The sequence below is a fragment of the Pogoniulus pusillus genome, chromosome 5 (genome assembly GCF_015220805.1).
Source record: "Pogoniulus pusillus isolate bPogPus1 chromosome 5, bPogPus1.pri, whole genome shotgun sequence".
NCBI classification, from domain to species: domain Eukaryota; kingdom Metazoa; phylum Chordata; class Aves; order Piciformes; family Lybiidae; genus Pogoniulus; species Pogoniulus pusillus.
The window spans coordinates 30,267,132-30,282,565 of record NC_087268.1 but is presented as its reverse complement, the minus strand read 5'-3'; the positions used below and the strand labels follow the sequence as shown (position 1 = coordinate 30,282,565).

At 44.8% G+C, this 15,434-nt stretch overlaps 1 protein-coding gene across 2 annotated transcripts in view; it reads right to left on the bottom strand.

Moving 5' to 3' along the window:
- Nucleotides 1-15,434, bottom strand: part of SH3RF3 (SH3 domain containing ring finger 3) — a 298,858-nt gene that overhangs the window by 70,832 nt on the left and 212,592 nt on the right. For both annotated transcript variants that reach the window (XM_064143669.1, XM_064143670.1), the window contains exon 4: nt 1,616-1,984. In XM_064143669.1, coding sequence (XP_063999739.1) covers nt 1,616-1,984 — 369 coding nt within the window. The remainder of the gene's footprint in view (nt 1-1,615; nt 1,985-15,434) is intronic.

Below are 15,434 nucleotides of genomic sequence, written 5' to 3'. Positions count from 1 at the left end.
CCAAAAACCTGGGTGTAATTTACTCGACAAGCCTGGGACCCTCACTCATGTTTAGTGCTTGTGCTGCTTTACTGATGTCCCAGTACATCTTGGCATATGCACTGCTTTGTGTGGAAGCTGTATCCTCACCTTCGCTCTCCTGCTGAGGGCTGAAAGGGAGGGGAAGACCCTGCAGCACAGACACCCTGCCTGGAAAAAGTATGTGGAAGAAAATCGAGCTAAATACAATTGGACTGAGCTGCCTCTCTGGCTCCTATGTGTTGATGGGAAGCAAAGAAAGGTTAACAGCTGAGGCAGGAACAGAAGAAGGTTCTGCTCTGTTGTGGCAGCATCACTCCATCACACCATCTAGGCTGGCCCTGTGAAATGTGCTGGCATGAGTGCAGGCACCTTGCCCTCCCCAGTGCCTTTGAAAACTTGCACTGCAGTGTCCTGGGAGCTCATCAAGGGTAGCAGTACAGCACTGTTATCAAGAGTGACTTCATGGTGTGGGGCACCACACCAACCCCAGGGAGGAGACCCACCAGTACTGCAAAAGGATGTAAAGAGGCATCATTGACCAAGGCAGTCCATGCAGTATGCTGCTTGTCCCCCTTTCCTCTTTTGCAGCCCTCTCCACTCCTCTACACCCACATCAGTGTAGGCAGCAGTTGTAATACGAATCACTTCCTACACTAGGCCACTGCAGGAGTCAGAACAGATCCATGTTTGTCCCAATATGGGGATATGTATGCAAGGGTCAGGATGGAATGGCCAGGGAGACAAAAAGTGCAGAGAAATAATGTATGGGAAGACTCTATCATGCTTAGGTTATCTCAGTGTTAGCAAGCAGCACAGACCATGAGGAACTGGTCTGTAGAGGGAACCTGTTTCTGATAATCTCTATGCTGTGTAGATGACTGGGCAGCAAGGCCAAGGCAGAAGAGGTTTGGAATTTTCATTAATCATCATTCTCTTCTATGTCTCCAAACTGCAAATTACTACTTGGATTCCCTTATCCACAGAAACCACAGACAATTGCAGGGGTTTTCAGTGTGTTCCTGGTGAGTTGGGATCCTATTTTTGCCATGTCCCCAGAAGCAGCCTCTTGGAAGTTCCTTTTGGGATCTGTGTGGGCTGCTCCTTCAAGAGGAGACTTCCAGAATGTCTTATGGTTTAATACTTCCTTGGGTGTTTCTGAAGAGAAGCTACTTTCTGTGTACAACACTTGCCAAAGCGTGGCGCGTTTGCTCACCCTCTAGCGATCGGTAGGGAAAAAATTAACTCCAAAATTCTTTATTATTTCTGTCGTGTCAATTTCATAGCAACATTGCTACCCCAAAGGGTAACAGGATCGCTCACAATTATTCCTTTCTACAACAGAAAGGGATGCAACATAAGCCACACGACTTCAAACAAACTGTGGGATGATTTGCACTGCTGTGAATCAAGTATGGCTTTGTTCTCTATCTCCTCATGCTTTCCTACTGATTAATGCAAGGACGAGAATGACAGGTGTCAAGTACCATCACACCGGGATGCCAGTGCTGCGACTGCTCCGTGCACAGTTTGAAAGAAGCGATGCCACAGCGCGCTGCCACCCAGGGCAGCCGAACACGCTGCTACCCTGCCTTACCTGGGCCGGGGCACTGGAGGAGAGGTGAGACAGTTCCCCGATCCTGGCAGCTGCCCGCGGGTCGCTGGAGCTGATGAGAACGGGGGCGCTGATCTCCATGGAGTGCCGGTTGCTGGCGGCCTGGGAGGACTTGTGTGTCATGCTCAGGGCAGTGAAGGAGTGACGCTTCTTGGCATTCTTCTTGCCCTCCACCTGGCGCTGGGCCGCCCCGGCTGCGCCGGCAGCAGCCAGCGTGGAGCACGGTGCCAGACCCACTGCCGCTGCGGCCGCCACGGCTGCTGTCTCTACTGGCAGCGGCATGTCGCAGCCGGAGGCAGCGGCCAAGCAGGTCTTGTCCATCTCGATGAGCTGCTTGGCAGATTCATTCAGCTGTGTATGGAGGAAAAGGGAAAGACAAAACAAAGAGATTACAAAAAGAAAAGGAGGGACCTTAAGAGCCCATTACAGCTCAGTGACGGCACCTGCCGGACTCGCAGGAGCAGGTGCTGTGGAGCGACCCTGTGGAGAAGGACCTGGGGGATACTGGCGAGTGAAAAGTTGGACGTGAGTTGGCAATGTGGGTTTGCAGCCCAGAAAGCAAATGGCACGCTGGGCTGCATTGAAAAAAACATGGCTGGCATGTCAAGGGACTCTGTCACTCCACTCTGCTCTAGTTTCATCCCACTTGGAGTGCTGCATCTAGCTCAGGAGTCCTCAACACAAGAAAGGCATGGACCTGTTGAAGTGAGTCCAGAGGAGAGCCATGAAAATCATCAGAGGGGTGGAATACCTCTCCTATGAAGAAAGGCTATGAGAGTTGGGGTTGTTTGGCCTGGAGAACAAAAAGCTCCAAGGAGACCTTATAGTGGCTTTCCAGTATCTTAAGATGGCCTATAAGAAAGACGAGCGTGATCTTTAAAGCAAGCCCGACTGTGACAGGACGAGGGGTAACGGCTTAAAAGTAACAGAAAGTAGATTCAGACAAGAAATTTTCTACAGTGATAAAACACCAGAACAGGTTACCCAGAGAGGTGGTAGATGCCCCATCCCTGGAAACATTCAAGGTCAGGAGGGATGGGGCTCAGACCAAACTGAGTTAAAGACGTTCCTGCTCACTGCAAGGAGGCTGGACTAGACGACCCTTAAGGTCTGTTCCAACTCAAAGCATTCTATGATTCCATGACCTGCCCAAAGCACCATGATCATTTCCTGGTGACCTATGCCAGCCCCAGCCATGGCCTCAGCAAGGGCATCATGCTGAGCACTAAAATGTGGTGATGGCCTCCTGAGGATGGAGGGGATGCTGTGCATGCCTGCACACCTACAGGGTTTGCTGCAGGGCAGATCAGCTCTGGCAAAGAGAATGCTCATCACAGGCCTCAAAATCAGCCTGGTTTCATGACTTGTCCATCACCTCAGTAGTCCTGCATGTGCCCAGGAGGCACGCTAATATGTACACTTTCCCTAAACCTGTCCTAAGTCAAGATGCCAAATTTATTTAATTTCCTGAAGCTGGGTGAGTTATTTCCATTTAATTCTTCACGCTAAGAAAACCAAAAGAGTGGCAGAATGAGCATCCAGGAGAGCCAGGCTAGAACCAGGCACCACAAATTGATTCACATCTAGCTATGACATTTAAGGAAATGGCATTCTCCAAAATAGCTTGTCCCAAGATGCAGAGGCAGAGCTGAGGGAAGGAGGCAGGAACCTCTTCATTAATGTTTTTTTGTTCCCAGGTGCATTATAGGTTTGACATTTGCCACACAGGATTTTGATCCAGGGGTACAGTTTCCAAATTCTTCCAACTTCACCTCCCTGCCTCCCACCTGACAGAGGTTATATCCAAATGCAGACACAAGCCAAAGGCATTTTTTCCAGGTGTATCACCTCAAGATGGGAAGAGTATGACAGGTACTGGAAGACTTGCTTGAGGCTCCAACCTGAAAAATTGGTTTCATCAGTCCTGAAGGTTTGAACACCTGGCCTGCAGCCCATGGAGACAGGCAGAGCACCAAGATATGCAGGCCATTTTTCAGCCTGTTGTTCCTCATTCAAACCACAATTGCAGATAAACTCTTGCCTCTAAATGCCAAAGGCATACTGGGTGGGACAACCCTGTCACTGAAGTCTCTTACCTCCTAGCCACCATAACTCATACAGGAAAGCTCTCTTACATAGCTGGAGAGTTTGTAAGCACCCAGCAGGGCTACAGTCACAGAAGCTACATGAAGCACACTCTGAAGTCTGCAGTACTTTCTGCACAGCACTCATTGCCAATAGATCACAGTATCACAGTATCACCAAGGTTGGAAGAGACCTCATAGATCATCAAGTCCAACCCTTTAGCACAGAGCTCAAGGCTAGACCATGGCACCAAGTGCCACATCCAATCCTGCCTTGAACAGTTCCAGGGACGGTGACTCCACCACCTCCCCGGGCAGCCCATTCCAGTGTCCAATGACTCTCTCAGGGAAGAACTTTCTCCTCACCTCCAGCCTAAATTTCCCCTGGCGTAGCTTGAGGCTGTGTCCTCTCGTTCTGGTGCTGGCCACCTGAGAGAAGAGAGCAACCTCCTCCTGGCCACAACCACCCCTCAGGTAGTTGTGGACAGCAATAAGGTCACCCCTGAGCCTCCTCTTCTCCAGGCTAAACAATCCCAGCTCCCTCAGCCTCTCCTCGTAGGGCTGTGCTCAAGGCCTCTCACCAGCCTCGTTGCCCTTCTCTGGACACGCTCAAGCATCTCAATGTCCCTCCTAAACTGGGGGGCCCAGAACTGAACACAGTACTCAAGGTGTAGTCTCCCCTTGAAGGGTGCTAACAGATGTGGGAGAATGCCACACTTTGCCAACAGACCATTATATTACACTGGGATGCACCACGATATGTTCACATTTAATGAATCAAGACAATGTATGAAAAAGGGAGCCACAGCTAAAGCCCATGTACTTCTGCATGTACTGCTGTTCTGCCCCCAGAAACCAGAGGTGCAGCTCACACTGCTCTGGACCAAACCCAGGCTATTTCTGTTTCTGTAACTGCTGTGCGAATTACAGCAGCATCCAAGACAACTCAGTTGAGTACAAGGTCTTGTCTGGCTCTAAATAAAATAATCATTAAAAAAAAAGTTTCTGCTCCAAGCCAAGTCAATTTAGAAACCTAACAGAAGGGAAAATTAAAGGGGAAAAGAGAGACATGGGAAAGATAGCAATAGAATCCTAGAATCCTAGAACGGTCCGGGCCTGAAGTGACCTCTAGAGGTCATCTAGTCCAGCCCCGCTGCAGTCAGCAGGGACATCCCCACCAGACCAGGTCACCCAGGGCCCTGGCAAGCCTCACCTTCAATGTCTCCAGGGAAAAAACCTCAACCACCTCCCTGGGCAACCTGTTCCACCCTCATAGTAAAGAACTTGTTCCTAACATCCAATCTAAATCTGCTCTTGTCTAGCTTGAACCCATTGTCCCTAGTCCTGTAAACATCTTCTCTCCATCCTACCTGTAGGCCCCCTTCAGGTACTGGAAGGCTGCTTTTAGGTCTCCTCGGAGCCTCCTCCTCTCCATACTGAACAACCCCAGCTCCCTCAGCCTGGCCTCATAGCAGAGGTGCTCTAAACCTCTGATCATTGTCGTGGCCTTCCTCTGTACCAGCTCCATCGGGTCCCCATCCTTCCTATAATGAGGGCTCCAGAACTGGATGCAGTACTCCAGGTGAGGTCTCAGCAGAGCAAAGTGGCAGAATCACCTCTCTGGATCTGCTGGCCACACTTCTTTTGATGCAGCCCAGGATATGATTTGCCTTCTGGGCTGCAAGTGTGCCCTGTCTGCTCATGTCCAGCTTCTCATTCACCATCACCTCCAAGTTCCCTTCCACAGGGCTGCTCTCTAACACCTCATCCCCCAGCCTGTACTGATAGTGAAGATTGCTCCATCCCAGGTGCAGGACCCTGCACTTGCTCTTGTTGAACTTCATGAGGTTCACCTGGGCCCAGTGTGCAGCTAATGTAATGCTTTTATGTAATTAATTAGCTTTTATGACCCCAAATTGCTGTCATGATGCTGTAAATATACATAACAAATATTAAGAAACAAGAAATATTAAGAAATAAGAAATACTGCTAGCTTTATGCCAGCCCTCCTAAGTTTGAAAGCACTTGTGACTCCACAAGTACTCATTCTGAGTAACAGGCAATAAACACACTAACACCTACAAAGTCAACATCAACTTGCTTCATTCTATGACAGCTTCTATCAAGTCCACCAAGTGCCTCCAATTAATGATGCTCCACTACTGTCAGATCTGTTGGGAGTCCTGCAACCATTCAATTAGCAGGTCATTTTCCCAGCTGCACTCTCCAACCTGAGCCCATACTTACAGCCAGCATAGTGCACTGCACCTGCCAATTTTTGCCAGTAACAGCTGATCCCCTTTCAGATTCTTCAAGAATGTCCATTATTTCCCACTTCATCATGCTTTAAATTGGTACAACCTAATATTTGCCAGCAGGCTCCAAGTTGCAAGGAAACCAGATGGCTCCCCTCCCTTAAGTAGGTGTTATAGCTCCGTTTACCCAATTGACGGAGACAGTCTAGGTCAATTATTTGAAATATTAAGGAGTAAAGGAGAAAGATATCAAATATGCATGACTCTTTTCTACAGCAGAGAATGAAGAAATGCCTTGCTAATCAACAGCATGCAGGAAAAGAATACATTTTAACTCTTTGACACAGGAAAATACAGAGTTCAGAAACAAACAAAAAGGAATTCAGAACTCCCTTATGGACAATGAAGTGCTCCAGCTATTGATATTAAAACTCTGATCCTCTTGTAAGAATTAGCTTCTAAATCCCACTGTCTGGAATCCAATTTAATACTGAAGCTGTTTTTAAGTCAACAAAATCCATTAGTTCTTTTGTTCAAAGCAAAACCTAGTTAAAAACATCAATAAGAAAGCCAGCATCTAAACACTGAGTGATGAAAAATAAGCCTTGTATTGATATAAATAAAGTCATTCTCGACATTAGTAGAAGCTTAAAGACAAAAAGAAACCCCCTCCCAAAATCTGTCAACCTAATGAACTTTTGGGAATGTAGGAGTCTTCCTGAAATACTAAGAAAAAAACTCATTTTGGCCTGCCAAGATAAAAAATGCTTTATAGCTTTACAGCTCCGTTTTTGTAGAGAATTGTTTTCAAGCACGTTTGCCACAGACACTGGAAAGTACTTCCCAAACAGGCTACGGACACCAGAGAGTGGGTTCTGCTTACTGCTTTGTAAAAGCTGCCTCTTCACAAAGAACTTCTAGAAATCCTTTTCAGAATGTAAGCACACTTGCAAACTTCTTATTTTATACTCCAAATATGTAAACAAGCAGCGTTTTCTGCTGTCTGTCATCTGACAGATCTGCTTCCAGAGGAGAAGCTTAATGGAAAGTCCTGACCCACAGTCAGTCTCGGGAATCTGACATTTCTGGAAAAACAACCTCTTACAATGATCCCTAAAACCAGAACTTAACTTTCTTGCCTATTTTTGATCCCTCTTCCAGAAAGAAACTACACTTGAAATTCTGCTAATCCTAAATTGCAAAATGCCCCTGAGACTGCAGTGGGACTGATTTTACCCCAGATCCATTCTGTAACAAGGGAATAGCCTAGAACACTTGATACATGATTTACAGAGATAAGGCTTGAATTTGAATGCCAAATCAGTCAAACATTGCCAGAAGCCTTGCAATCCTGGGTCTGGGAATGGAAAATCTTGTGAGGACTAGTCCTGTGATAGCTGAGGGGCCCTACCATGCAAGAGATGCAATGAAATGTCAGAGTAAGACTGTTCACAGGACCTCAGTGACTACTGAGTGTGAGTGCTGCATGCTGAGATAAGGATGCACCAGCCTCAGTTCACAGAGCTACTCTGTTTGTTTCTCAGGAAGGCATTCCCCAGCTGCAAGTAACCATACTGGAGACAGCTCCAGCTTGGCTGGTTTTGAGAGTGAGGAAGGTCACATGTGGAATACCTCTGTGCACAGAGCCTTGTTCACCTCCAAACAACCTTTTCCCACAAAGGGAGCAGTAATCAAGCTCTGTTCATTAAAAATTTGCTGACCTTGATCAGGGAGTCACACTGCTCTCCCCAACACAATGCAAGCTGTCATGACTTTGGGCTCCAGCCAGCTATATGAACTACAGGAGAGTTTGGGCTTTTTTTCTTTTCTTCTTCTTCTGGCTTTTAGAAAGCACTACTTTACATAATCTACTTGAGACTTTACCATGTAGGTGACAAGGGTATAAACATTAAGCTACCTTATTCAGGACTTCTGTACTGCCAAAATTATTTCTTTATTAGTCTCCAGATAAACCTCAGTTTTCTACAGAACACATTATGGTGTCTTCCTCTGTCCCTCTGTCTCTGTTGCATATGCTTGCACATACACATGTATATACATCCCAGTTCACCCCAGTTCCTGGTGGGTTTAAAAGGGACTATTTGTAAATATTTTCAAGATGTTTCTTTGTTAAGAATAAGTGGATATAGGAGAGAAACTCTCTTCTGCACTGACTATCCCCACATAGGACTCAGCAAGCCGTTTATATCCCAGTGTGAGCTAGTGAGCTATACTTTCAGTGGTAAGAGTTATGCACTGACTTCTATATCCAAGGTGGGATGAAGAGTGATGAAAAAGCTACTTCTTGCACAGTGTGGGTCACAGTTAATTCTAGTCCTAGTCCAAATAACAAATGAATACTGTGGAACTTATTGTTATTATGGAACAAGACAGGCATGAGAAATTTAGGTCAGATTTAAATAATTAACCTTTACAGCATCTCCCTTGACAAATATGCCAGTGCATTTAATCCAGTTTAGACCTCTACGGGACACCTTGATACACAGTGATCACCACAGTAGCTCCTGGGTTGTTGGAATTCACTGATGCTGCTATCTCCTGTAAGACAGGTGGCCAGCACCAGAACAAAAGGACACAGCCTCAAGCTACGCCAGGGAAAATTCAGGCTTGAGGTGAGGAAAAAGTTCTTCACTGAGAGAGTCATTGGACACTGGAATGGGCTGCCCGGGTAGGTGGTGGAGTCGCTGTCCCTGGGGCTGTTCAAGGCAGGATTGGACGTGGCACTTGGTGCCATGGTCTAGCCTTGAGCTCTGTGGTAAAGGGTTGGACTTGATGATCTATGAGGTCCCTTCCAACCTTGGTGATACTGTGATACTGTGCAGATGAGGACAGTAAGTATTTGATATTTAATACATTTAGATTCCTAGATATTTAGGGTAAGGGATTGACTTTGGACTTACATCATAGAATCATAGAATCAACCAGGCTGTAAGAGACCTCCAAGATCATCCAGTCCAACCTAGCACCCAGCCCTACCCAGTCAACTAGACCATGGCACCAAGTGCCCCAGCCAGGATTTTCTTGAACACCTCCAGGGATGGTGACTCCACCACCTCCCTGGGCAGCCCATTCCAATGGCAAATCACTCTCTGTGAAGAACTTCCTCCTAACATGCAGCCTATACCTGCCACAGCACAACTTGAGACTGTCCCCTTGTTCTGTTGCTGGTTGCCTGGGAGAAGAGACTGACCCCCACTTCACTACAGCTTCCCTTCAGGTAGTTGTAGACTACCTGACCTATCAAAGAGAGCACCTCACTCTGTTTCTGGTTTAGCAACATAGTTCATCATGTACTTGATATTATGCAGACAAAAGTGTCAGTAAAAGGACTATAATACCATTTTCTGAACAAGGAAAGGTTGCTTAAATTCTCAGTGTTACCCACCTGCTAAAGTATTTAGTTAAACTGGAGGCAGTCTGAAGCAGATAATACAGTTTGTTAAGGCTTTCAGGAAAACAGCACTTCACTTGCTACCTAAGCTTTTTTTTTCCTGTCATGAAAAGCATTATTTAAAGGTTGGTGCTGTTCAAATACCTGTGTAAGATCCAAAATACGTTACTTCAGGCCCCCTTAAACGTGAAAATTACAAAACCCTACAAATCAATACACACGTAATGAAAAAGAACAAATTGGGAAGAAAAAACAACCACGTTCAAGGTTTTGGAAAGGAAGCACTGAGCAGAGCAGAAGGGAAAATTATCATTTTTAATAAAACTTGTTCACAATGTCTCCCTGAGAGACCAAATATAAGTTCACCTAGGGACTGCTAATTTCCATACTTTACAGTTCATAAATATTGAGATGATCACACACATCTCTACTTTATGCCTCGCAGAAACTTTGGCAACTTGAACTTCCAGAGCTGATTTTTGTGATTATAATAAACAGTCTGAATTTATTACTGCATTTTCACTTCAGAGTAGTTACTTTCAGGAAATATTAAGTTCTTATGCCCTTATTAAATTAGTTTTGCTAGTTTTATAATTTATGTTTTGAGACACAGTGAGGTTATTAAGTAAGTTAGGGCATAACTACACAAGAGTTTCCTGTCTCTGCGAGGTTCCTGAGAGGACTGCATCTGTGAAAGCATTTTCATCTCTCAAAAAGCAGAGTTCCAGAGAGCTAAAGCAGGTCTTCCTTACTGTTATTCCTACTAGCAAATGCAGGATATAACCTTTTTTCTACTGTAGCCAAGTAGCAAAACATCTTTTGACTCAAATGGGCATTAGGAGAAAACACATAATACTTAATACTTTGCATGTTCCTTGGGTAAGTTAATACAGCAGATGCACTGCAGTTCCAAGGGCTTACTAACGGGATATTAGCAGGCAAAGCTGTGCCAAAGGCTCTTCCACTAAGTCATATTGTAGGCATCTATAATTTTAATCTTTTATATGTTCTGTAAATTTGGATTTAAAAGTGTTTAGAGAAAGCCTCTGAAGTTCTCCATGGATAGCCTAAATCCACTGGACAGAAGCTGCAAAACCTTACCCCAATCGTTCATGTAAACACTGTTTTCTAATGAAGAATCTTTACTAAGACACAGTTTAAGAGAAAATATTATATCTCAAACAATGTTTCTGTGTTAATCTGTTGCCTTTTCTAATTTATTGCCAGGGAGGGACGACCAAATGCGGAACAGATTTTCTGTGAGTGGTTTATCCATCATGGAATATAGATTTCTGTGATTGAGAACAGAGTTTTTCCACACACACAGAAAACACAAGAAGTGCAGTACATGCACTTGCTGGAACACATTCATGTGAAACAATGTTTAATAGCTGCACACCAACTTAGCTTGCAGCATGCTGTACTCAGCACTGGTCAGCCCACACCTTGAGTACTGTGTCCAGTTCTGGGCTCCACCATTCAAGAGAGATGTTGAGGTGCTGGAAGGTGTCCAGAGAAGGGCAACAAAGCTGGTGAGAGGCCTGGAACACAAACCCTATGAGGAGAGGCTGAGGGAGCTGGGGCTGTTTAGCCTGGAGAAGAGGAGGCTCAGGGGGGACCTCATTGCTGTCTACAACTACCTGAAGGGAGGTTGTAGCCAGGGGGGGGTTGGCCTCTTCTCCCAGGCAACCAGCAATAGAACAAGGGGACACAGTCTCAAGTTGTGCCAGGGCAAGTATAGGCTGGATGTTAGGAGGAAGTTGTTGTCAGAGAGAGTGATTTCCCATTGGAATGGGCTGCCCAGGGAGGTGGTGGAGTCACCATCCCTGGGGGTGTTCAAGAAAAGACTGGATGAAGCACTTGGTGCCATAGTCTGGTTGACTGGATAGGGCTGGGTGCTAGGTTGGCCTGGATGATCTTGGAGGTCTCTTCCAACCTGGTTGATTCTATGATTCTATGATTTCTATGAATAGCTGCACAAATACTTTGTTAGGACACACCTTAAACTTCAAGTGTCCTTTTCCTCCAGTCATAGTTGCTGCTTTTTCATGTTGGCATGTTCTCAAGCAAAGAATCTTGAAAAGTACACAGTAGGTAGCCTTCCTAATCAGGGTCACACATGTGCACAACTAGGTATAGTCCAGAAAAGAGCAAGTCAAGCTTCGTTGTACACAACATAGTGCCCCGAAACACAGTGGTACTTAGCAATCTATTTCCCTGTCTTACAAGATCTTTCTCATTCAGCAGCAATGTCACTTCTAACGCACTGAGAGGCCAAAGGAATGTAGCATATTAGAACAGCATGTGCTTGGACAAGCATGTCATCATGATCTTGCAGAATGAAAATAAATGGTGCGTGCGGCGCAAGTAAACACTGAGCCTTGGGTGGTGAACTGGGAATTTTTTTTTCTTTCCCTTTTTTCCAAACAGTTTTAAGATGGAAAATGGTTTGCAGTCATGGAGAACAAACACATGGCTGGGTGAATCCCAGAAAAAAAGTGCAGTCTGCTGCAAAGTCTACTCAAAAGCAAAGCACTGAGAGTAACCTTATGGAATCTAATGTCCGAATCACTGAGAAGAAAGAAAATACAAATTAATGCCATGGCATTAAAACCAGATGAACCTGCCAAAAAGAAGCATGGCTTCTGTATCTTTCTGCTCCCTGAAACAATTCTAGCTATCTAGCCTTCAGCATCAAACATGAGCAGTATCTTACACTGATCTGTCATCTCTGAGACTCAGATGTGCTGTGTGTCTTCAGAGTGCCTAAGGATTTCCTTCTCTTTTCTTCCCGTCTGTCCTCTATGGACACCCTTTTCCATAATGAGATGCTCAAGACTACACCAAAGCTTCTTTGAAAGCAAGAAATGTAACCAACTACTGCTTCACTCAACATCAGAAAGAGTGGGAGAATCCAACCTATTTTTACTTATAAATTATTCAGAAACCTAAGTAAAAAATACAGTCATGAATTCATGGGCTTGATTCTAATTCCTTTGAAGTCAGTGGCAAAACTGTGAATGCCTTCAATGACGGAAGGACTGGTACCCATCTGACATCAACTACAGTACCAGAAGAGTCCCTCTTGGAGCTTGTGAGGAGTTTATTAACAGTATTTTTTCATCAAACCCCAAAATGCATCAGAACTTAAGCACTTCTTAGGAACATGCTGATTTTGACAATACTTCTATGAGGAAATAATTTCTCAGATGATGTTTCTCAGCTAAGACATAGAAATGATCAAAGCTACAGTGGTCTGGGAGTTCATCTGGGTATCTGGGCTCCAGGCTCAAAGTGCTTGCATGGAGAAACAGCCACAGGAGACCTGAGAAAACACTGCTACTTTCCTAATAGAACTCCCCCAAATTCTGGCTATGCTGAGCCTCCTTCACTCTTGTCAAATGGAAAACATTTGCTACTCTCCTTCTGATTTCAGGTGCCCACCAACACAATGACAGAAGATGCTCAGCCTGGCAGAAGAAGTTTGATCAGCCTTACATTGGGCAGCAGCCTGGACATGGACTTGGCAGTTCAAATGTAGTCCTCTTGCCTCACTGACATGTGGCACCTTTACCATTACTGTAAGGAAGAGATGGTCTCTGAAGCAGCTTTGTGCTGAAGTCTAGAAACCTCTTAACTTGCAGAAACTTTCACTTTGAGACAGATGGACCTGGACCTCAAAACTTCAGCATGGGCTGGGAAAGATACATCAGTTGCTGGAGAAGAGCTGAGTGATCTCTAAGCAATATCTGCAGATGTTGTATGTCTTGAAAACAGCCAAGCCCCACATCTTCAGAGTGTTCTAGCATTTTTCTACTGCCTTTCTTGATGTTACATAAAGCTCCTGGTACTATTGCTTACTTGGGTGGTCAACAACACCTACAAAGTTTTGCATTAACTGGAAGCTCACAACTCAAATACCACCAGCTAAGGCAGATGATCTCTTCAGAGGCAATGTATACATCAAGCCTGTGACTCTTAAAGTTTTCCCAAGGCTTCCCAATTAAAGGCTTCCCAATTATGATGTGTAACCCCAAGTCATTATAAATGGGATTGTGAACCAGGCAACATCATATTCATGTTGCTACATGGACCCTTGTCTTCTTGGCAGATGATCTGTACACATTTGCAATCAGACACAATATCATGCCCTTTTGCTCATTTTATGAGACTTGTTTCCTGAAAGTACAGCTCTTGAAAATACTGTTTCTGTCATGTTCAGAGTTGTGTGAAGGATGCAATAATACCTCTTTTTTTAATGTATTTTTTTAAGGATGACATATGTTTCCAGTATACTCTGATAAAGGATAAGGATGGAAGAAACTATATATATTTACAGAGGTGATCTCTGAATTTGATAACAGAAGCATTCTGGTGGACAATAAAGGAAAGGTCTACACGTGCCCCTCATCACCAATGTTATCTGCAGAAAGCAGATGAATCTGTGAAGCTCTTGGAAACTCTTGGAATTGCAGCACATGGGAAAGCCAAAGTAATTTTTCAAGTACTGTAAGGTTTTGCTTACAGTAAGTGAGCAAGGAGCCTTTGTTGTGGTGATTTACAGCTTTGTGTAGAATAAGAAATCTAGTGCAATTGGGGAAAATTAGGTTTTATGTGCTGCAACTGAAGATTACCTGTGGGGAATTGCACACAAATAAATGTACTGCTCACTCTATCTCTGATAAAGCACTGAAATGAAGAATGAAAGAAAACACCAAGAAAACGTTTTGGTTCAGTTGCTTGTAAAAGGAACCAAGGCATACACACTTTATACTAGACTTTAGCATTAAAGGGTTATGATAAACAGACTTTGCCCTGTGTGTGCTGTACTTAGGAAAGAGATGGTTCTTGCTACATAGTCTTCTGGCTCCTGCTTACCAAACGTGAGACAGAGAATGCTTGTTGGATGTGGTACAGGACATTTGCAACAGAATTAATGTCCCATGTGGCTGTATAGTTAGATACCATATGTGTGAGGCTTCTACTACAGCCTGCTATGAGGCATAGATGCTGATTGTGATGCAGGGTTGCAGCATCAGCTCCAGGGGCACGCTGCATTCTCTGGGAGCAGGCAAGATCAAAAGATGTCAGGCCATCAGTCACAAAAGCTGCTGCATCATTGGAGAGCTGTGGTCAGGTCTTGGGTTCACTATTTGCCAACTGAGGTGAAAATGTGAGTCAGGACACAATGTGCTCCTACTTCCCCCAACCATCTAATAATTCCCTAGAGGGACAGTTCTGAAATGCTTTTCTGAAATGGGAGATGAACACCATGTGTTTGAGATGGGCAGCAGCACACCAGGAAATGTGGATTGTGTGACAGGACACAGATGGAAAGAAAAAGAGAAAAGAGGTGCTGTTTGGATAGAGATACAACTTGCCAGCCTGAGTTTGCATCTCACAGTTGTCCTATCCAGTGGTTATTATGGTGTAAACTTGAAGCTACCTGCACATTTAAAATGCTTCCTTTCCATATAGATGGGCTGGTGCGTGGTGCAGTAGCACAGATGTCTTTCCCATGAGTTGGAGCTCTACTCTGCTTCCTTCTGCACTCTATGCAGTATTTTGAAAAGAAATTACACAAGACTGTCTTACCTTGAAGACCTTTATGCTTCTGCCATATTAATTAAAAGGTGAACAGATTGGGATGTCATTAGGAAGCAGTGGCTAGTGCACACGGCATAGTCACACACACCTCAGTTGTGCAGGAAGCCTCAGCAGTGACTAAAGGCTCTGAAAGCCAGTCTGTAAGATGAGAAAATGTGTTTTCTATGCTATATGATGATGTAATTGGGTTCATTACCCCTCCCCCTCACCTTGTGGAAGAAAAATCTGACAAGGCTAAATTGTGACGAATTCCCTCAACTCTGCAAGTTCTTGACTGAAAATGGCAGCATTCAGCCTCACACTCATGGCATGACTGACTGCCCTTCGCCTAGAGAGACCACTTGAAGCCTTCTTTGGAGAATCCAAGATGTTAAAATGTAATTTGGTACAGGGCCAAGGTCAGAGTCTGATGTCTCTCCACTGACTTGTCAACAGCTGCAGTC